The following is a 21,847-nucleotide window of genomic DNA, read 5'->3' on the forward strand; positions in this document are numbered from 1 at the left end:
TGCTGTCTCCACACTATGAGACCAAGTATCACTCCCATGCATTTCCACTCAGGCCATTCTAAACTGACATAAATACTGACAGTTGCCTTCATGCACCCAGGACCTTGTTCAAAACATCTCTCAAATTCAAATACCCTTTCATCAACTTTACTCTAGTCCAAAATGCTACCTCGCCTATGAAATTGGCTCTAGACTCCAACAGGAATCAATCATTTCTTTCACTCTGTGCTTCCAAAGGAATCTATACCTCCATCATAACACTTTACATATATCTACCTTTTTATTGAATTGTGCTCATGTTTTCCCACCACATTATAAATTCTAAGAGAATAGAGACTGTGTCATATGCATTTATTAACCCTCCAAAGAACCCACAAAAGTGTCTTAAGCATGGCAGGATCTTAAAAAATGTAGAACAAAACTGAACATACCTGCTGGCAGCTCTCTAAATCGTAGGTATTCCATTGACCGTGTAGTCACAAGTGGTTTTTGAGGATAATAGAGGACATGGGCCAATGTATCCATACGAACATGAAAGTTGGTAATATAAACCCCCATAGCCTGCTTACCCATAGCAGACTGGTATGTGTTTCTAGGGGACTAAAGGTAGAAATGAAAAGCAGAATCGGTGAAAATTTAATTACTTCTAAATAAACAGACTTTACAGGGTACTTCATAAATCAGAAATATGGTTGGTAAAGTTCCTATTCTTTCCGAAAGATAAGTGATAACTATTTGGAATAATTAGTTATGGCTCTTAAGAGTCAAACACAAGAATAAGCATATTAAATGCTGTAGTTCATCGTCTTTACACTAAAAGGCTTTTCTTCCAGAAAAAACTACAGACTAATCTCTAATTTTTATTCTGCTTCCCCCAATTCCTCACAAAGCATAGTCAAAAACTGCTACCAACCTGGTTATGATCAGGAAAAGGAATAATAGATGCACAGACACCAAGAATCATTGATGGATGAATCTCACAGTGCGTATATGTGGAACAATAGGCTACTTCTTTCTCTTGTAAATCATCTGGGGTCATTGCGAGCATCACTGTTTCTTCTTCTAGAGTATCAATATATTCTACTACCCCACTGGCCACAAGATCCTGCCAACTAAAAAAGAATTCATTTAATTTCCTTACTTCCTGAACTATTTTAATTAACTAGGCTTCCTACTTAATAAAGAGTATTCCTATATCTGTATGCATTCACATAGAAAGAGTCCCAAAATAAGCATATTATTGTTAACAGTGAAAGAAACAAGTTACTGAACAATACACATAAAGTATGGCTCTGTAACTACTGTTAGTTTGTTTTGCTCTGCTCTGATCTAAAGAACCTACTTGTGGGGCTAGGGTGAGTATATAAAAACAAAAAATAAGGTCTGGAAGAACAAATACCCCAAATGGTAACAGTATTTACTTCTGAAAAGGAGAGTGTGAATTGGGGGCTTTTATATATTTTTATTACACCTATTTTTTGAATTTTTAACAATAAAAATATATACATTCATATATCACTAATAATAAATTGTAAAAGATTCTTTTTATTAAATTTATTATTATATTATGTTATACATTATTTATATCACATCGGTTATCTTTCTTTTTTTTGGCCGCACCACACGGCATGCAGGATCCTAACTCCCCAACCAGGGGTCGAACCCATTCCCCATGCAGTGAAAGCACAGAGGTTATTTCTTATTAGTAGTAGAGGTAGTCTTTACCATGTCACAAAGACTTTTACGCTTAAATAAAACCCTAAAAGTCTCTTACTTGATAACAAAAATTAAGAAAAAGCAAATGTGACTGCTAATGAGTACAGAGTTTCTTTCCGGGTCAATGAAAATATTCTGGAATTAGATAGTGGTAATGGTTGCACAATGTTGTGACTATACTAAAAGCCACCGAACTACATAGTTTAAAATGCTTAATTTTAGGGCATGTGAATTATATCTAACTTTTTTTCTAACTGCATGTTCTTACCTGTAGTTGTTATATTCTCTCTCTTTCAATTGATCAATGTGTCTCTTCTTCAAAAGTAGCTTTTGTTTTTCCACAATCAGAAGTGGTCTACAAATACGGCCTGCATCTGTATAGATCCGAATCTCCCTCTCTCGAATATCTCTGATCATAGAAACCTATACATAAAAAGACAAAACAGTCTCATGAACTTTTATTTTCTCTGTATCATTAAGGCTTAGCTAAAAATACAACAGGATTAATAGATTATCAAATAAGATTAATAGATCTTAGTTTATCATTGTTCAATATACTAAAAACCTAGGTATAATTTAAAATTTTATATAGGATAAATATCTAACCTTGGTAATTATAAAGCTGAACAACATCTGGTAATAATGTCATGCAAAATAAATTAAAATGAAGAAAATATATGTTTGATATCACAAATACTAGTATATTTCTTATTTTCTTGTTTTCCCTCTTTGGTAATTACATGTACCTCACGTGTGTAACCTTTCAATATCCAGCCCTATATCACTCTGCCTTGATCAGGCTTTCCCAGTAATAAGCCTGACTTCTCACAATCACCTATAAGACAAATGGTTTATAGTCTAGCTCTCTAATACAGCAGTCACTAGCCACATGTCACTACTGAGCACTTGAAATGTGGCCATTCTGAAAGGAGATATGCTGTAAGTATAAACTACTCACTGGATTTCAAAGATAGTACAAAAAAATAAAATAAAATTTATCATTAATAATTTTCCATTGATTATATGTTGAAATTGTAATATTTTTGATGTATCCGGTCAAATAAAATATATTGAAATTATTTTCATCTATTTCTTTTTTTGGGGGGGCCACGCCACATGGCTCACGGGATCTTAGTTCCCCGACAAGGAAATGAACCCGCGTCCTTGGCAGTGAAAGCGCAGAGTCCTAACCACTGGACCGCCAGGGAATTCCCTTTTTTTTACTTTTTTAACATCACTACTAGAAAAACATAAATTGCATATGTTAACTTGCATTATATTTCTACTGGATAGTGCTAGAAAATATATTCCTGGAAAACATCAAAAATATTTTGGGAAAACTTACAATAAAGAACATAATATTAAAAGCACTACAGAATCTGAAGTGCCAATATAAAAAGAAATGTCAAGAAGTAAACAAATAAGAATCTTCAGTAAATTATCTAGATCTAATATATAATCTTAAAAGTCAACTAAGAAATGAATTGCCAATGAGTTGGGAAATGGAAAAACAGATTGGTATTTCTACACAAAAGTACTTTTAAAAAGTGAAATCACCATCTGGATACTTTTATTAAAGAAAAGATTGGGTGGGGAATTCCTTGGTGGTCCAGTGGTTAGGACTCTGCGATTTCACTGCCGGGGCCCAGGTTCGATCCCTGGTGGGAGAACTAAAACCACGCAAGCAACTCAATGCAGCCAAAAAAAAGAAAGAAATTAAAGATTGGGTTTATTTAAGAAAGGAAAGGTTTGGATTACTCAGTTTTAAAATGATAGTAAATCATAAAAGCTTGATCAAAAACACCAAGTTCTCCCAAAGTAAAGAGTGAAAAGCCAAGAAGATAAGTCCCACATTCCTAGCCCACTTCCTGTCCTTAGAAAACAATCTGAGATGAAACACTGTTTATGAGCAAAAACACCATGCGTGGCATTCTCAAATGCTTACCTTGAATCCTTAGAGAATTCCTAATAGAATACAGAATATTACAATACAGTTAATAGAATATAGCTCTTGTCTTAACAGGAAGACATAAACTGAGCTGCGTCTCCTCAAAGGCCAAACAGTATCTTGTTCCAAAGGAAACAGGTGTTCTTGAGAAGACTACTGACAGGAAAGCCTAACAGGTCCAACACAAGGCTAAAATTAGAAATGGGTAAAATGAGGACCTCTGATTATCAGAAAATATGAAGGAAAAGAAAAAGTACTAGGCTCCTGAAAAATATACACAATTTTCCCACTAAAAAGGTCCCAACAACACTCTCCAATAGGAGATTAAACAGCCTAGTCCAAGGACATAGGGTCCATTTATAGTTTCAACAAACACTCACTCAGTGTCAGACACTACATGTCAGGCACCATGCTCAGAACTGAAAATACAAAGTCATATTAAGACACGTTCCCTGCCTCTGAGAAGTTAATAGTTTAGAAAGTGAGGTAGGCAAATAAATCAACAGTTACTATCTGGTATAAGCATTCTGTCAGAAGTTATTTAAGGAAAATATGCCACATATAGTCACAGAGATAGATCTAAATCAGGGGCTCAGCGAACAGCCTGCAGGCCAAATCTGCCCTCACCTGCCATCTATTTTTTTTAAATAAAGTTTTACTGATTTATGTATTGTCTATGGCTACTTTTTACTACAACAGCAGCGTTGAATACACACCAGACACTGTAAGGTAAACCAAGACTAAAATATTTAACATCTGGTCCTTTAAAGAAAATGTTTGCCAACCTCTGATCTAAATCAAACTGGGTGGTCAGGTGAAATATCCTGAAGGAGACGAGAGTTAACACTAGAGTTTTGCAGAATTGGTGAGATTTACCTAAAAAAAAGTAATAAGCACCCTTTTCCCTATTACCCATTTTTGAGGACGCATGGGTGACAAGGAGCACAAGCATTCCAGGTTGAGGGAATGGGCCCATGGAAAGGTAAAGAGGCCTAAAACAGCATGAAGAATTTAATTTTATCCTAGAGAAGACAGAAAACCTAAAGGCAGCTCTCAGCAGAAACACCTGGCATTAACAAAGTTCTCAATCACAAATAACACAACCAATTTTGGTTCTTAGGCTTTCTCTTAGCCTTGCCTGCCACACTCAAGTGAAGCATGCTGTTCCTGACTTCTTCAAGCCATGAATACGCCTGGGTCAAAATCCAGGGTTTGCCTGCTAGAGGAAGGCCTGGAGCAGCCAAACCTCGATTCTCTGCTTTGCTACATAGACAGGAGGTCAGCTTAAGTGTGTTACAGTTTCTCTCCAAATCCACTTTCACCGAGACAGGCCCAAAGGTGTAGATTTGGGGAAATCAAAAGCCTGAGCCCAGCCCTCAATACAGAACACTAAAAGCAAAAGCCCTATTTTGGGGAGGAATAAAGCTCATACAGTATTTTGATGACTAAAAAAAAAAATCCATCCTAATCCCAGAGCTCTTCAACATCCACCTAAACATAAAGGAATCTAATAGAGGTGTATCACATTTCATGAATGAATCTCTGGATTCCGACAAAGGAGAAATCAGAGATATTCACTCGCTTTTTAAAAGCACTGTAGTCAGCCTTACAAAAAGATTCTCAAAAGAATTTTTTACTTCAAAATGTAATTTGAATTCCAAAATATAATTTAATAACAAATTACATGTCAAAATTTTAGATGCGTATATCTAAGGCATTAAAGCAAACAATACCTTATAATTAAATCTAGCTCAAAACATCATCTAGACTTTTGAAAATGTACTTTACAATTCAAAGGAAACCAGTTCAAGAAAGATACCAATGCAAAGATAACTTTCACTAGTCTTTATGCCTCGTTTGGAAATCCCAGAGATCATGTCCTCTTAATTAATTAAGGACTCTTACTTCAGACACAATGATGTCCATCTGACGCCTCAATTTCCGTAGAGTGTTCATAAGTTGTTCAGGATCTTTATGTATTCCAACCCAGCAGCCATTAACAAAAATCTTGGTTGCACTAAAATGCAAAACCAAAAGCATTCTGCACTTAGTAACCCTCTAATAAGTTATAACCGAAGATTAACAAGTTTTTTTTTTAATTGTATTTATACACACTCAGCAATAGCTGCAGGAGAAATTTCTTCTAAATTTTCCATACTCCATTCTTCTAAAAATTCCAGGATTGGAGAAGGCTGAGATCCAACTGAAATATAAGCCATCAGAGCTAAATTCTTCACAAGTCCTACAGCATGGCCCTTGGAATAAATAAAGTACATATTACTCATACTGATTTAACATGCCTATCCAAATTCTTTTCCACAAACATTTTCCTCCAATTTGATTTCAGAATATACTCTTACTTCCTAAGAACAAAATTATAATATCTTAGTTCTAAACTATACTACATAGTTAAATAAAATTATAAGTAACAAAAAATTTCTTATAAAAGTAATTATACCCTACATGATTACTGTTGGACTTTCTGTCTTGAACATAAATTCTAATGCATTACCTCTGGAGTCTCAGCAGGACACACCATTCCCCACAACGTATTATGCAACTGTCTTGGTTTTGCTAGCTTGCCATCTCTACCAATGGGAGAATTTAAACGACGCAGGTGAGAAAGAGTAGATGCAAAAGTCAGGCGGTTTAATACCTAGAAAACAATAGCAAATCTTTAAAGTTTGGGCATTTCAGTTACTCACACTATCACGTTTTTGGCAAATACTAGAATCAGGCCAAGTCATATTTTTACATATAATCCACTCAGTGTCCAACTGTCCCCATCCCTCCCTCCTTTCTCCATCCTGCCCTGGATAATCTTATTCACCCCTGTAACTTAACTGACCCTTACAGCAGGGATGGCAAATATATGACATACAGTTCTAACATACCACATAAATGTTTTGTTTACGGCCTATCTCCAACCACTAGGATGTTAGTTCCACAAGGGTGGGGAATTTTTATTTGTTTGTTTCGTTCTCTGTTGTATCCCTGTACCTAGAACAGTACACTTGGCATACATTAGGCACTCAGTAAGTCTTATACGCTACCAACTCACATTCCTTTGATCATAGCAGACATCACTAATCCATCCGAGAAATTTTCCCAGGCTGAGGCCTCTGAATCCAACACAGAGATTCAACACTTACAGAACACTAAGCAAGGTAATACTTGTAAGATAATATTTAGAGGGATATAAAGCAAGCAACACAAGCTCAATGTACCTAATAACAAAATCACCACATTCCCCAGCCCTACAACAACCCATCCTCCTTCTTCTTCCGAAGTCTCCTATCATCGTTAATGGCATCACCCTTCCCTTTATCTCCCAATCTAGAAATCTCAAGGTATTTTTGTCTGACTTCCTCCTTTCACATATAATAAACAATAAACATATCCTGTCAACTCTATTTTCAAACTTTCTCAAAAAACCATTCCCAATGTCACAGCAATAAACCAGCCCCTTACCTCTTACCTATACTATTGCCATCAGCTCATAAGTTCCTGTAATGTCCTCTCCAATCTACTCTCCTCAGTTACCAGAATTATTAAAACACAGATATAGATAAGTTCACATCACTCACTGAATTAAAAAATATTAAACAGTTCCCCGCCAACTAGAGCAGCATGACTCTGAAGCTCTTCTCAATGAAGCCCCAGATGACCTTCCCCTATCAGCAGTCTCCAGAACTCCTGTACTCCATTCACATTGCCAAACACCCTCTCACCTCCACAACTCTGACCACGCTACTGCCACAGAATGGAATGTACTACCCCATTCTGCTCTGTCTGGTGAAATGTTACCACGTCCATAGAAGACATACGACCCACCTCCAGGAAGAACTGTTCTCTTCTCTCTACTTTTCCATCATTCAACTAATCAGTCACAAAGTCTTACAAAACTTACTTCCTAAATATTTCTCAAATTTGACTCCACTCTCCACCTCCACGAAACTGCTCTAGTGCAGCCCCTAATTATTTCTCACTAAGGCTGTTGCAACAATCTTTCTGCCACCAACTCTGCCCTTCTCAAATCTTTCTCCACACTGCCAATTACTGTGAAGCTACCTAAAAAGCAAAAATGAACATGTCACTCCCCTCTATGAGGTGTTCCAGCTCCCCACTCCAACCCCATCTTCCTAACTCTCCCGCTTTGATTTGAAAACCCAAGAATGCTCTAGCTCCTTCCACATACACATGCTCTTTTCTCCCTGTCCCTTTGTTCAGGATATTAAGTTTTCTCCAGTTTTCCTGTGAGCTACTGGTTCTACCCTCCTCCAAGACTTGGGCTATTTCCCAACTACCCCTCAAGAATCAGCTCAACTGTCACCTCCTAAAGAAAACACTTCTTTTCACCCTTTCAGCCAGTGCTTAATGCCTTTCTCCAGCATTCCCACAGAGCAGGTGTGCACAGCTCTCATTTAATACTCACTGTATCATGTTGTAGTATCTGTTTACATCTATGAGTATAGACTGTGAACTACTGAAGATCAAGGATCATGTTTTATTCATTTCTGTATCTCCAGTGTGTGACAGAGTGCCTGGCACATCTTAAGTCCCAGTACACACACTGAACTGAATTGGCAGGATGGCGTTTATCATAATTCAGCTCAAGGCAGAATGAACTGTACATGGACTAATGTTTCCTCTAATAGATGGTAAGCTCGAGGGCTGGAAGAGCATCTCATTCAACTCTGTGAACCCAGCATCACAAACACCAAGTAGACTCAACAAATCCTTACTAAACTAAAAGGAACTAGAAATTTAACTGGACTATAAGCATCCTTCCAGAATTTCTTAAAACATCTAGGTTTCTAGGAATCAGGAGCTTAAAGCTGGTGTCTGAATGCCAAATTAATCAGGTGATGCTGGTACAGGCTAGTTTAAAAAAAAAAAAAGAGGGGGAGATCCCCTCCATAAAGCTAGACATATACACTATAAATTTTCAATCTTACATGAAAATACAAAAAATAAATTAAAAATACCTAGTGAGACATTTTTGTAAAAGGTTTCCCCCATTACTCCTGAGAGTAGCTATTGCAATCACTGTACATGACAACAGGCCAACATAGAGAAATCACTGTTAGAAGTATTACATTTTGCAAAAAAGGAAGCAGATGCCCATTTATTTTCTGGGTATCAGCTTCTAATACAGAGCTTTTAAGACAGAAAAACTGGGACTTCCTTGGTGGCACAGTGGTTGGGAGTCCACCTGCCAATGCAGGGGACATGGGTTCAATCCCTGGTCCGGGAGGATCCCACATGCCACGGAGCAACTAAGCCCGTGTACCACAACTACTGAGCCTGTGCTCTAGAGCTTGTGAGCCACAACTACTGAGCCTGCGTGCCACAACTACTGAAGCCCACGCACCTAGAGCCTGTGCTCCGCAACGAGAAGCCAATGCAACAAGAAGCCCACGCGCCGCATGAAGAGTAGCCCCCACTCACAGCAACTAAAGAGAAAAGCCTGTGCACAGCAACGAAAACCCAATGTAGCCAAAAATAAATTAATTAATTAATTAAAAAAGAATATTTAAGGCATTTAAAAAAAACAGAAAAATTTCACAAACATGGACTGTCTCACCTCCCAAGAAGCTACTCGAATTCATTAAATATCTTGATGCAAGTCAAAACTTTTAAATCTCTCTTAGTAATGCTAACAGCTAATTTAAGAAAAATTTCACTTTCATAATTCAAAAGCCCCCAAGTACTTTTATATCTGACCAAGAAAAAAAAAAAAGGCAAAACAATTTACATTCAGTGAATGAAAGATTCTATTAGTCCCATAACATTTTCTTATCAAACCTGTAGTCACAGTTAACATCCGTACCTGAGACACTCCAGCTCTGGCTTGATGAGCTTTCTTTTGGTCACCCCAGTTCCCAGTAGCTAAAGAATATTTTAGGCCATCAGATATAATCCTTGTTTTAATTGCCAACTCCAAGTTAAAATCCTTTCCTCGATCAATGAACTTCTGGGCATAGATCCGTACTTCTTTAAGCAAATTCTTAAACATTCTGCCCAATAAAATGTTTTAAACATGTAAAGGTCTACAATATGCATCCTTAACAAGGACAATATTGCCCACAAGGGGGCAAAAAGTGGTTGAGGTAGAGGGAGGGAAGCGTTATTACTTTTTATATAAAAAGCACAGACATACATATGGTACATAAACATATACAAGCAAAGCAATTAGAGAAAAATAGTCAAAAGAGGCCCCTTAGTGGGGCAATAACAAAACGAGGTTGAAAAACACTAATATACAACATAATAAATAACAGAACACGTACAAAACACTGCTAATATTATTTCTGTATTAAATTACCCACATTATTTTTACAAATGTTTTTCTAATTATAGAAGTATTATATGTTCATTATAGAAAATATGGAAAATATAAAAACATATCAAGAATAAGATAAAAATCACATATAACCCCAATACTGAGACAACCACTGCTAATACCTTGATAGACTTCCTTCCAGCTTTTGTTTTTATAAACTGCAAAGCAGAACTAATAAAAATTCCAGTATCAGCACTTAGAAAATCAAGGCAATAATTCAGCTTTCTCAAATGCTTTGTAAAGGTAGAGAAAACGTAAACAAGTTATAAATTTCCTCACAATCTTGAAATTCTCAAATGTGAAGTATCAATAGAACTAAACTGGGCAAGTGGCAAAGAATGTAGCTACCTTCATGTGTACCCAATATGGATGCCAAGATAGTTTAGCATCTCAAGTGCAATAACCAATCTAAAGTGATATCTCTCTACTTTTAACAATATCATTCTGTAATTCCTTACCCTCTAAATAAGAATGCAAGTAGTGGTCCAGCAAGGTCCAATCTTTTGTTTCCATAATGATCTCTGTCATCTAATTCTCTTCTACCCAAAGCTGCTAGCAGCAACCTATGAACCATGTACCTTTAAAAAAAGAAAAGAAAGAAGTAAAAAAGAAAACACATGGTTTGGGATTTTTTTTAAACTTACACATTAAAAACATCAATTTTGACATTTTTAGCTTTAAGAAAAATTTTATCTCAACCACAGCTTGGCAAAGAACTTAAAACGATGAAATTTGACATACCCCAAGAAATAAGCTTTCTTGGTCTCACAAAAATCACTGACGCCAACATGAGGGAGCATTTCTTTCTGTAATACTTCCTTTGCATATTTAATCCTTTTCTCTTTGGTGACACCAGGCTTTGCCCCTCTTGAACCAATGAAATTTAGTGCGACATTCTGTTCTTGGATGACAAAAGCTTCATCGAGAGAAGGTTTAACCTAGCAGTTAATTTAAATAAAAATTATTTTCAAATTCATATCCTTACTTTAAAATAAGGCAACTGTCACTTAATTTATGTTAAATATCCCTATGAATCTAACTGAATATGCAAATATTTTTAGAAATTCAAGGAATCACAAAATCTTAGAACTTGAAGACACCTTAGAGATCTAGGGACCTCTGAAAAAAATCCACTCATGAGCACAATTATACTTTCCAGAAAAATACAAATAATTCCATTATAACAGAGCACAGTGAGTCTTGGGGATGTTTTGTTTTTTACATTTTAATGAACGGTAGCTTTAAAAAGTTCCTTTCAAATATCTAAAATCAATTTAGAGAAGTTTAACACTCAAATTAAAATTTACTAAGTCTCAAATGAATAAATGTGTCATACTGTTTTCAGCCTTGGTTTAAAAGGTTATCTTTTAAGTATCTAAATACTTATTATCTTTAAGTTTAAAAAAAAAAAAAGCATATGACTATTGCCAAAAATCTAACCAGAATCCATTTCTGTCATGTAACCATATCAATAAATACTCTAATAACTAAAATATACTCCACCTTCTTTGTGACCGATGTTTAGCCTGTATTTTACCTTATTTCTCTGTAGTCTTAAAGACTCTGGATGATTCAGGACAACTTTAAGAATATCAACTACTCCTTAGCCAAGGATCATCAATGGAAAAGATTGATAAGGAAATGCATATTTCTCTAGACTCAACAATCCTTCCCACAAAAATAATAACTTTACAGTGGCGGAACCTAACAGACGGTACTGTGAAATTAACATTACCAATAATGGGACAAAATAAAATCATATGACTCCTGATGTGATGCCCTGGGAAGCACACAATATGATCTCTGTATTTGTCCTGCCAGAAAATGCATAAATTGAATCAAATCATGAGGAAATATCAGAAAAACCCAAATTGAAGGATATTCTACAAAATAAATGGCCTATCCTATCCAAAAACTTCAGTGTCATGAAACACTAAGGAAAAAGACAAGGGAAGATTAAAAGAGACTAAAGAGACATAAAAACAACATGTAATACATTATCCTAGATTGGATTTTGAACCAGGAAAAAAAAAGAAATGCCATTAGGACATGATCAGGACCACTGACATAAACCTAAATAAGATCTCCAAGTTAACTGTATGTACTGCACTGAAGTACCAATTTTAAAAATTGTAATACTATGATTATGTGAGTAAATATCCTGATTCTTAGGAAATATACACTGAAGTATTTAGGAGTAAAAGGGAATGATGCCTAAAACTTACTCTCAAATGATCCCGAAGAAAACAATGTGTATATATAGATAAAGAGAATCCTAAAGCAAATGCAGCAAAGGTAACTGCTGAAAATAGGTGTAGAGTATACAGGAGCTATTTGCAACTTTTCTGTAAGTTTGAAATGATTTCAAAATAAAAAGTTGTTTAAAAAAAGAAGATATCAACTACATTTTCCCTTTTTACTACACTGCATCAGACTAGTATGCTTTTACGATTTTCCTTACTACTGTTTCTTCTTGCTGCTGTCAATGAACTCTGACTGCCTCTAGTTTTCATGTCGATTTTACAGAGAATTGTCAAGAAAGAAGCCAAATGGACATATATACACTACCAAATGTAAAACAGAGAGCTAGTGGGAAGCAGCCACATAGCACAGAGAAATCAGCTCGGTGCTTCGTGACCACCTAGAGGGGTGGGATAGGGAGGGTCGGAGGGAGGGAGATGCAAGAGGGAAGAGATATGGGGATGTATGTATATGTATAACTGATTCACTTTGTTATAAAGGAGAAACTAACACACCATTGTAAAGCAATTATACTCCAATAAAGGTGTTAAAAAAAAAAAGGTAAAACAGAAAATTAATTCATTAAATTCTGGCATTTATATGCCTTTAAAAAAAAAAATAAGAAAGAAGCCAAGGCAGGGCTGAAGGCTTTCACTACACAGTAAACAGCATGGGGTTTGCAACAGCTAAACTGATCTTCAGAGCAGCTTTCTACTATGTTTTTGGATTAGCAACAGTAACTTTAAACCTCTTGAAAAATACTATGAATACATTTTGCTTGCACATTACCATTTCCATCATCTCTGGATCTTCAAAATCATAAATAATATGCTCTAAAATATCTCTGTCAGACACAAAACCTAATGCTCTGAACACAATAATGATGGGAACTTCTTGCTTGATATATGGTAGGGTTGCCACAATGCGCTGACCAATAGCACTCTTTTTTGCACCCTAGAAAAATAAAAAATCATTAGAATATGAGAATACAGACGTTATAGCCATATATAAACATCAAAAGAACCATTTTACATACATGTTCATTGTAGGTATTTCAAAAGAGGCATGCCTTTCATATTCTAAGGAACGTCCTATGGCTGCTTTTCAAACACCACTGCAAGAGGTTTACTTATTTGATGGATAGACTGGTCATCTGAACCTGAGAGGACTTCCATTCTCTACTCTCTGTCTGCCAAGATCCTCTAGAACTGCCCCAGACTGTATTTGGAAATGACCTTTGGCTGCAGGTATGAACACAGACCCCCCCCCTCGTCCTTTCCCCCAACCAAAACAATTAAAAATTTTGGAAGAAAGAAATAGATGAGGGGAAAATAAGAGAGAATATAGCTAGACAAATGTGGAAAAAAGCTAATCACAGAATGAAAAATAAATACTAACTCAGAGTTGGTCTGTGACATATCTCCAAATATAAATAACATTTCAAAATCAACAAACAGCCTCTCTCACATAAGATTCTCTTCCAATTTCTCCCTCTTTAATTGCAACACAGAAGTGAAATAAAAGTTACTACACTGGCATACAAACACCTGGTTTCTCAATTTTAATCAAATTTCTTTCCTTCAATATCAAACTCTATCTTCTCTTGGCCTCATAACCCTACATTATCATGGTCCATCTCATAAGTTTCTGTTGCCTTCCTCCCCCTACTTCAGGCCTCCTTCCTTAGAAACCTTAACCTATCTCACGGATGTTCAGTAACAACTTTACATAAAGGACAGGTGAATCTTCATCTTGACCTTTTTCCTGTACTCTCAACCCTCCCATCCCAACTGCCATTTGGCTGTTTCAACTTAGTTTTCAATTATTCCATTTGTTTCATCATAGACCTTTTTCAGAATACACAAAACATTAAAAAAGAATGCCTACACCATGCACCACGCCCCCTCCAAACCTTCTGTCTAAAAATGAACTCACTAGGTTCTTTCTAAAAATCAATTCTTGGACGTTCTCTATTTTATCTAGAACCTCAGGAGAGAACGATAGAATTCTTTTTTTTCACGGCTGTCCACATGCTGCTGATACTTATAATCACAATGTTGGCAGCTCAGGCAGACTAGTCATCTTTTTGGGTGCACACACTTTAGGAGCCTAATAAATACAGGAAATTCAGTGGCTGAGAATCCTAATTTCACTCCATTGCCAGCAAGCCTCAAGGCCCAAGGCAAGTAATTTGTAAAGTTGGAAAGGTGAGGGAAGGTTTCAGATTGTTTTAAAATAGCTACTGTGGGCACTAATGGACATGATAATGAAGCCCTTGGCAATGATTACACAAAGCCTGGTGGATACAAGGAGTTGTGAGATACCAACTGTCCCATACTTAGCCAGGGTTGACTACAAAGCACTCCGAAAGCACACAGAGTATGGGAATGGGCAGTTGGCTACATCTTTTAGCCACAACGTCCAAGTCGACAGAACCACTATGAACAACTGTTTGTGAATTAAAAAAAAGTAAGAAGACTACACAGAGGGAGTTCCCTGGTGGTACAGTGGTTAGGACTCAACACTTTCACTGCCGAGGCCTGGTTTCAATCCCTGGTCGTGGAACTAAGATCACGCAAGCCTAGTGGCAAGGTCAAAACAAAAAAACAAACAAAAAACCTACACAGAAATATACATGTATACTGAATTTCAACAAAATAAAGACCATACACCTTGATTGTTCACTTCATTCCCTTTAAAATATTATCCTTTTAATTTTATTTCCCATGATTATAAGACAAAGACCTTGTGTTTTTGCTCAGTGATTTTCAACTCTGGCTTCGCATTAGAGTACTCTGGGGAATTAAAAACAACAGCAACATGGGCACCAACAGCAATTTAGGCCCGATTCCTAAATTGATTAAATGAAAATTCTGGAAAGAACCAAAGAATCTTAACTGATTCATCCTCATATCAAACTTATCACTAAATCTAGATGATTTTCCTTTCTTTTGCCCTCCATAATCCAGGCCAATGCTTATCAACAAAGAATGCACATCACAATCACCTGGGGATCTTTTCCAAACACTTGTACTTGGGCCCTATTCTACCCCCATTCACAAGTAAAAACCATTTTAATTCTTTAAAGCACCTATTCCACATAGGATTTTAACTTCAGGCACTTAAAACTCTCTAATGTTCAAGTTCTTCTTTATAAAACTTATTAAAGTGACATTAGACTCTGCAGAACTGTTTATAATAGAGCACAAAACTGGAAACCTAAACATCCATCACAAGGGAAATGGCTCAATAAATTATGCTATATCTATGCATGGAATATCACAGCTTAGAAACAATGATCAACTGCTGATTTAAACCTGTTTTTAAAAGGTATCAGCAATGTTCAAACAGTGTGCATAGTATGCTCCCATTTGGTTTTTTAATTTTTTAATTTATTTTTGGCTGCATTGGGTCTTCATTGCTTCAAGTGGGCTTTCTCTAGTTGTGGCGAGCGGGGGCTACTCTGTTGCGGTGCACGGGCTTCTCACTGCAGTGGCTTCTCTTGTGGCAGAGCACGGGCTCTAGGCATGCAGGGTTCAGTAGTTGCAGCATGCAGGCTCAGTAGTTGCGGCGCGTGGGCTCAGTAGTTGTGGCATATGGGCTTAGTTGCTCTGCGGCATGTGGGATCTTCCCAGACCAGGGATCGAACCCGTGTCCCCTGCACTGGCAGGCAAAATCTTAACTACTGTAAAACCAGGAAAGCCCCCATTTGCATTTTTTAATTAAGACTATTTCTGGATGGATTCATGAGAAATTATCAAATCAGCTGCTTCTTAGAGAAGAGATCTGGGGGTCAAAGGGAGACTAATTTTTATAGTGTACACTTTTTTGTACTTTTTTGAACTATTTAATGTGTATATATGACTTATTTAAAAAAATTTTACAAATAAAAATGTACATGAAATTAAATAGTTAATTACAACAAATTTCCAGTATAGTTGCAAAGATTAAATCAAGCAATCTGAGTAACATAATTGGCACATAGCAAACAGTCAAGAAATGCTATTATTAGATTACATTATTGTAAGTAACATGCCTGTGGTAGGTGGCTTCTAAGATGGTGCCTAATGATCCCTGTCTACTACTACTACCTTGTGTAGTCCCCCCACTGAGTATAGACTAGATGTACTACTGACTTGTATCTAACAAAAAGAACATGGCAAAAATGATAGGATGTTGCTTCCAAGATTAAGGTGTAAAAGATGGTGATTTCCACCTTGCTCATATGCTCTACGGCTCTGCTCAATTACTCCCTCTGACAAGCAGGCTGCCATATTGTCAGGGGCTGTATGGAGGGGAGCCATGCAGCAAGGAACTGGATCTTGCCGACAGCCATGCAAATAAGCCTTATGATGATGACTGCAGCCCAAGCACTTTGTTTGCAGCCCTGTGACCAGAGGACCCAGCTAATCCATATCCAGACACTGTGAGATGATAAATGTTGCTACTGGAGTGATTTATTACACAGTAATAAGTAAATAATAAAATGCCTACCATACAACACTGATAATATGCTCCAGAAAAACTTTCTGACTAAACATGCAGCCTGGTAACTTACAAAACTAGACCAAAAGGAATAAACCCAAATAGCATATAATAGTCCATACCTGTCCTCCTCTTGCCAGCATGCTAACCCAGATGGTACTGGTGGGTCGAGAAGAATTCTCCAGACATGATCTACACTCTCCTGTGTAGGCATATTTAGAATCCTTTTTGGCAAACACATAGACTGTGTTTGTTGCCATTTTCTCTTGAGCAATCAGAACCTATATGGACAATAAAATTACAGCCATAAAACCGACGAGGTCTTTGAATTAGAAAGAACAGTGAAAGCTACATCTTTATTTAGTCTGACTGTACAGGCTCACTGAAACATCAATTCTTGAACTTTACAAACTCCATTTTGCATAAACGCTTCACCAAAACATACAAGCTCAAACTGACCAAATTTCTAGTGTATATTATTGGGTTGACCAACCCAATATATATAACTAAACAAAGTTTTGGTTTAATATAAATTCGGCTGTCACCTCAATAATTCAACTGCTACTTCCAGATTATACAAAAGTTTACTTTTTGATTTCAACTTTCATGATTAAAATCTAAATCATCATTTGGTAATTAAAAAAAAATTATGCTACTATACCTTTTCGGATCCATTAATAATGAAGTAGCCACCAGGATCCAAGGGGCATTCATTTAACTCACAAAGATCACGATCTGTTAAGCCATTCAATAGGCAGTAAGTTGAACGCAACATAATTGGAATTTTTCCTATAAAAGTTTTCTGATGCTGTGTCTGAAGTTGTTCTTCGCCTTCTTTAATGACTGTTTTTGTTATATCAACATAAAGTGGAGCAGAGTACCTTTGAAAATAAAAGTAGATCACAAGTGAATACTAAGGTGATGACTAAAACTCTCAACTGGCTAAAATTTTATTTTCTGAATCTTATTTCAATATCAGCTACTGGAAAAGAAATATCTTTCTTACGTGAGATTTCTTAATCTGGCCTCATTTGGCATCATCGGTGATGGAGCACCATCTCTTTCCCAATGGGTAGGCTTGGAGAGGTAAATTTGTTCGAACTTCAGCAAGTATCTTGGCTAAAATGAAAACAAAAACAATGGAAAAGGGTAAATAATTTTTTCCCATAAACGATTTAATGATTCCATTTTAATCAACATTAACATTTTGAGTAGAAACAGCTCTAGAAAATGCCAAAGTTAATCCACTTTACTAAAATGGTGACTCTCCCAGGGCAACATTCATACTCCACAAATGTCAAGTTTTATACTTCATCACTTTTTAAGGTGGAAGACAAAAGGAGATTTAACGTATCACAAGTAAATAAAGACTAAGCTCTGAGTTCATATCAAACAACTGAAATGAATTTGCATTAATGATCTGTATAGCTGTTTCATGTGCCCTCTCCTTAGTTTAGGCCAGGTTAACAAAGTTATCAGAAAACAAAGAAAAGATAAATTCATACAATTAGAAGTGTGTTCTAAACTAATCAACAGAAGATAGAAAAAAAGAAAACCTAACTCTTCAATTAAAGGTACAGAAGACATCGGTACCAGCTATGGGGCAAGATAGATGCACTGATTTTGGACCCCTCCTTGTACACTGTTAAAGCCATTCTGACTCTGGACAATGATGGAAATAGATTTTTCGCCAAGTACTGCGATGACAGCTACCTCGGTGTCAAGGAGCAAAAGGCCTTTGAGAAGAACACTTTCAACAAGACCTGTCAGACTGACACTGAAACTGCCCTCTTGGGAGGCCTGACAGTGGTATGCAAAAGCAGTTATCGATCTCTATTTCTATAGGATTGGCAGCTCATACGAAAATGAAATGATGCTCATGGCTATTCTGAACTGCCTCTTCTTCGACTCACTGAGCCAGATGCTGAGGAAAAATGTAGAAAAGTGAGCTCTGCTGAAGAACATGGAGGGGTTCTTCTTGGTTGTGGATGAAATCGTAGATTGAGGGGTGATCCTAGAGAGCAATCCCCAGCAAGCGGTACAGCGGGTGGCATTAAGGGGAGATGTCCCCCTTACAGAGCAGACTGAGTCTCAGGTGCTGCAGTCAGCCAAAGAACAGATCAAGTGGTCACTCCTTCGGTGAAGACCTCACTGTTCCTGGCTCCATACCCCCTCAAAAAATCCACATGTCTACTGTGACTTCTCATCCAGTCCCCCAACTAATGCTCTCAGAGTCAGCTCGGGGATCCCAGGGATCCTTAGATCTCCATCCTGTCTGTGGCTGCCTCCCCCACAAACCCATATACGCTTCCCATTCCTTCGCACTCTTTTTTGCAGTTCCGGGACTAAAGCTCTCAGCAGATTTTTGGACACAGGGCAGTGGAAGAACCCTCTTCCTTTCTCAACTGGATTATGCTCCCATGCTTTCCTATCCCTCATATTTTCTCCCCCACTTCTGTGCCCTTTGGCTGCAGCTACACTTCAGATCAAAGCAGGAGAAAGAATGTGCTGAGTGTTTTCCTCCCTTTGTCTTTACCCTGCCTTCATCCCAACAGCCCATCAAGGGGAGGGAGAGCAAATTCTTTTCTACAGAATGAGTGGGGGTGGGGAGAGGCATATCAAGTCTCAGCCGCAGCCCTACATGCTGGCCTCAGTATTTTCTCCCATTCCTTCTTACTGTCCAGGACTCCAGCCTTGGAAAAAACCTTGGAAGCAGCTCATAGGCAGGGGACAGAGTGGAATAAGCAGTGATTTAAATTTAATGGAGAGGGCCTATAACATTCTATATTTCAGCCACAGCTGCATGTTTTACCCTGATCCTGGCTTATAGTTTCAAAACTGCTGTGGTCTGTGCGTACCCATTGTGGGAGCGTCCATCTTTTTGTCCGATACCTTAACTCTCCACCTTCATTACCTGTGGAATCTCTGCCTGGCTTGTCCTCTCTGTGCCCTGGAGCAAAGCCAGTCCCTGAACTAAAACTCCATTGTAGTCTTGGGAAGAAGAGTTTCTGCTCAGAACTGGAGACAGGGTGGAATTGATGACTTGGGCCTCTGGGATCTCTCAGTCCCCTTCTCCCCCTCTCTTGGCATTTCATTCTTCTGTCTTGGGTCTGAGATATCTGCTTAACCCTGTCCTCTCTCTGCCTCAGCCTTACATCCAGGCAGTAGGTCTGGTCATCTAGTCACCTCCCCTCCCTAGGTCACTGAGAGAGGTGCCTCTCTTCAGAAAACTTTTGGGATTTGGATTTCCCCAGGAAGGCAGAGGATGGCACACCCACTGTTGGGTCTCATCTCTCCCCTTGACCCAAAACTTCCCACAAAAATGTCTCAAGAAACCCTCCTGAGACTTAGTGTTTTGCCCCACCTGCCAATTCTCCAAAACGGAAGTGGGGTGGATAACTGGGCATCCTTGGGGGGCATTTTTGTGTAAGGGATGTATAGAGTCAGGATGACAGCCACCTTCATATACTGCTCTGTGCAAAGAGGAATTTAAAAACACACAGAAAATCCTAATTACTATTCTACATAAAGGAATGAGAATTTCCAACCCTGGCTGACTTTAGCTCAGTCCATAGTTAAGAAAGAAAGAAAGGAAGAAAGGAGAAAGAAAAGTTTTCAATTAAATATCTATCTGCTACCCAATAAAACAAGATCCATGAGAACTTTCCAGAGCTAAATGGATAGTGGATTTCTCTCTAAATCAAATATCAGAAAAGGAAAAGACGGGACTAAGCAGACCACTAAAGGAAAATTATTAATACCCAAGTTTCCCAAACTGGAGTAGGTAAAGAGCAAAGAGAACTAGTGGTGATAATGAACCAAAAGGAATTCAGCCATCCAACTACTCATTTCCACTATTACCCTAATCTAGGACATTATTATCTGAAACTTCAGCTATTCCAAGATTTTAATCTGACTCCAGCCTCTTCCCACTCCAAGTAAACACCATTTCCAAAGTAACCTTTTAAAAATAATGCTTCATGTACATTCTTTGACAATCTTTCCACAATGCCCCATGACATCCAAAGCATGTGACAATCTGGTTCCATCCTATCTTCCACGAACACCTATCAAAAACAGATCAAACCAAAAACAATATACTGACTACTGTGGTCCCTCTATTCCAGCCATAAGCCAAAAACACAAAGTATTTTTGCTGAAATGATTAAATATCTTTTCCCTAACTAAGACAAACACCCTTCACAGTCAGCTTAAGTCCCTCCCATCTTTTCCACTAAGCTCTGATAGCCAAGCTTGAGAGATCTCTTTGGTAGTACTTATTCTGGCACTATGAAGCTGCTATGTTATATTGTTATCTCTCTTGTTTTGAAAAGACCATGAAGAGAAAACGTCGTAAGTATAGGAAAAGCATTTTACACCCATTTTTCCAACACAGTGCCAGAAGAGCCAATTATTTTTGTTCTTAACAGCAAAAGTCTGTGCAGCACCTCCAACCAGAATGAGAATAATACATTAGCCCTTACAAGATAAGCTACAGAAAAGAGGGACTGAACTGGCAGGAAATAATCTCTCCCTCTGTCTAATTCTACTTCTTCTCTACCTCATTTTTTTTTTAGCTTTCCCTGTCCCTCAAGGCCCATCATGCTGCCTCTCTACTCAGAAACTAAGGACATGGGAGTTCCCTGGTGACCTAGCGGTTAGGATTCTGGGCTTTCACTGCCGTGGTTCAGGTTCAATCCCTGGTCAGGGAACTGAGGTCCCGCAAGCCAGGCGGCGCAGCCAATAAATAAATAAATAATGTTAAAACAAACAAACAAAAAAACTAGGGACAGTCATTTTTTGGACTACACAGTTATTTACAATCACTCATGTAAAACTAGATTCTAAAATGATAGCCTTGCTATGATTTAACAATGCTGAAAACATGCATATGTGTAAAAAAAAAAGACTACAATGAACTTAGAAAAGTTAAAAGAGCTAATATATTTGGGTGATTTTCCCTTATTATCTCTTATATTGATATAATAATGTATTTCATGCAACAAATAATCAAGGGAAAAAGGTCCTTCACCTATTTTTCTTTTGATTCCTTACTCTGTGAAAGAAAAAAGTGGGATTTTCTGAGGCAACATGACTATTTCTGGCTTGCT

The 21,847-nt window shown here is 37.6% G+C and overlaps 1 protein-coding gene and 1 pseudogene across 1 annotated transcript in view; one reads left to right on the forward strand and one right to left on the reverse strand.

The window, feature by feature from the left end:
* The window catches only part of POLR2B (RNA polymerase II subunit B), a 45,829-nt gene that overhangs the window by 17,708 nt on the left and 6,274 nt on the right, over positions 1-21,847 (reverse strand). Inside the window, exons 4-16 of the mRNA XM_029235216.1 lie at positions 17,743-17,855; positions 17,398-17,617; positions 16,859-17,017; positions 13,041-13,205; positions 10,752-10,948; positions 10,469-10,588; positions 9,498-9,684; positions 6,177-6,320; positions 5,780-5,919; positions 5,570-5,681; positions 1,985-2,139; positions 914-1,112; positions 432-600 (exon numbers count right to left, since the gene is read on the reverse strand). Coding sequence (XP_029091049.1) covers positions 432-600; positions 914-1,112; positions 1,985-2,139; positions 5,570-5,681; positions 5,780-5,919; positions 6,177-6,320; positions 9,498-9,684; positions 10,469-10,588; positions 10,752-10,948; positions 13,041-13,205; positions 16,859-17,017; positions 17,398-17,617; positions 17,743-17,855 — 2,080 coding nt within the window. The remainder of the gene's footprint in view (positions 1-431; positions 601-913; positions 1,113-1,984; positions 2,140-5,569; positions 5,682-5,779; positions 5,920-6,176; positions 6,321-9,497; positions 9,685-10,468; positions 10,589-10,751; positions 10,949-13,040; positions 13,206-16,858; positions 17,018-17,397; positions 17,618-17,742; positions 17,856-21,847) is intronic.
* LOC114903012 lies at positions 17,994-18,879 on the forward strand (annotated as a pseudogene).

This window comes from Monodon monoceros, unplaced genomic scaffold, assembly GCF_005190385.1.
Source record: "Monodon monoceros isolate NGI ecotype Baffin Bay Population unplaced genomic scaffold, NGI_Narwhal_1 Super_Scaffold_20, whole genome shotgun sequence".
Lineage (NCBI taxonomy): Eukaryota > Metazoa > Chordata > Mammalia > Artiodactyla > Monodontidae > Monodon > Monodon monoceros.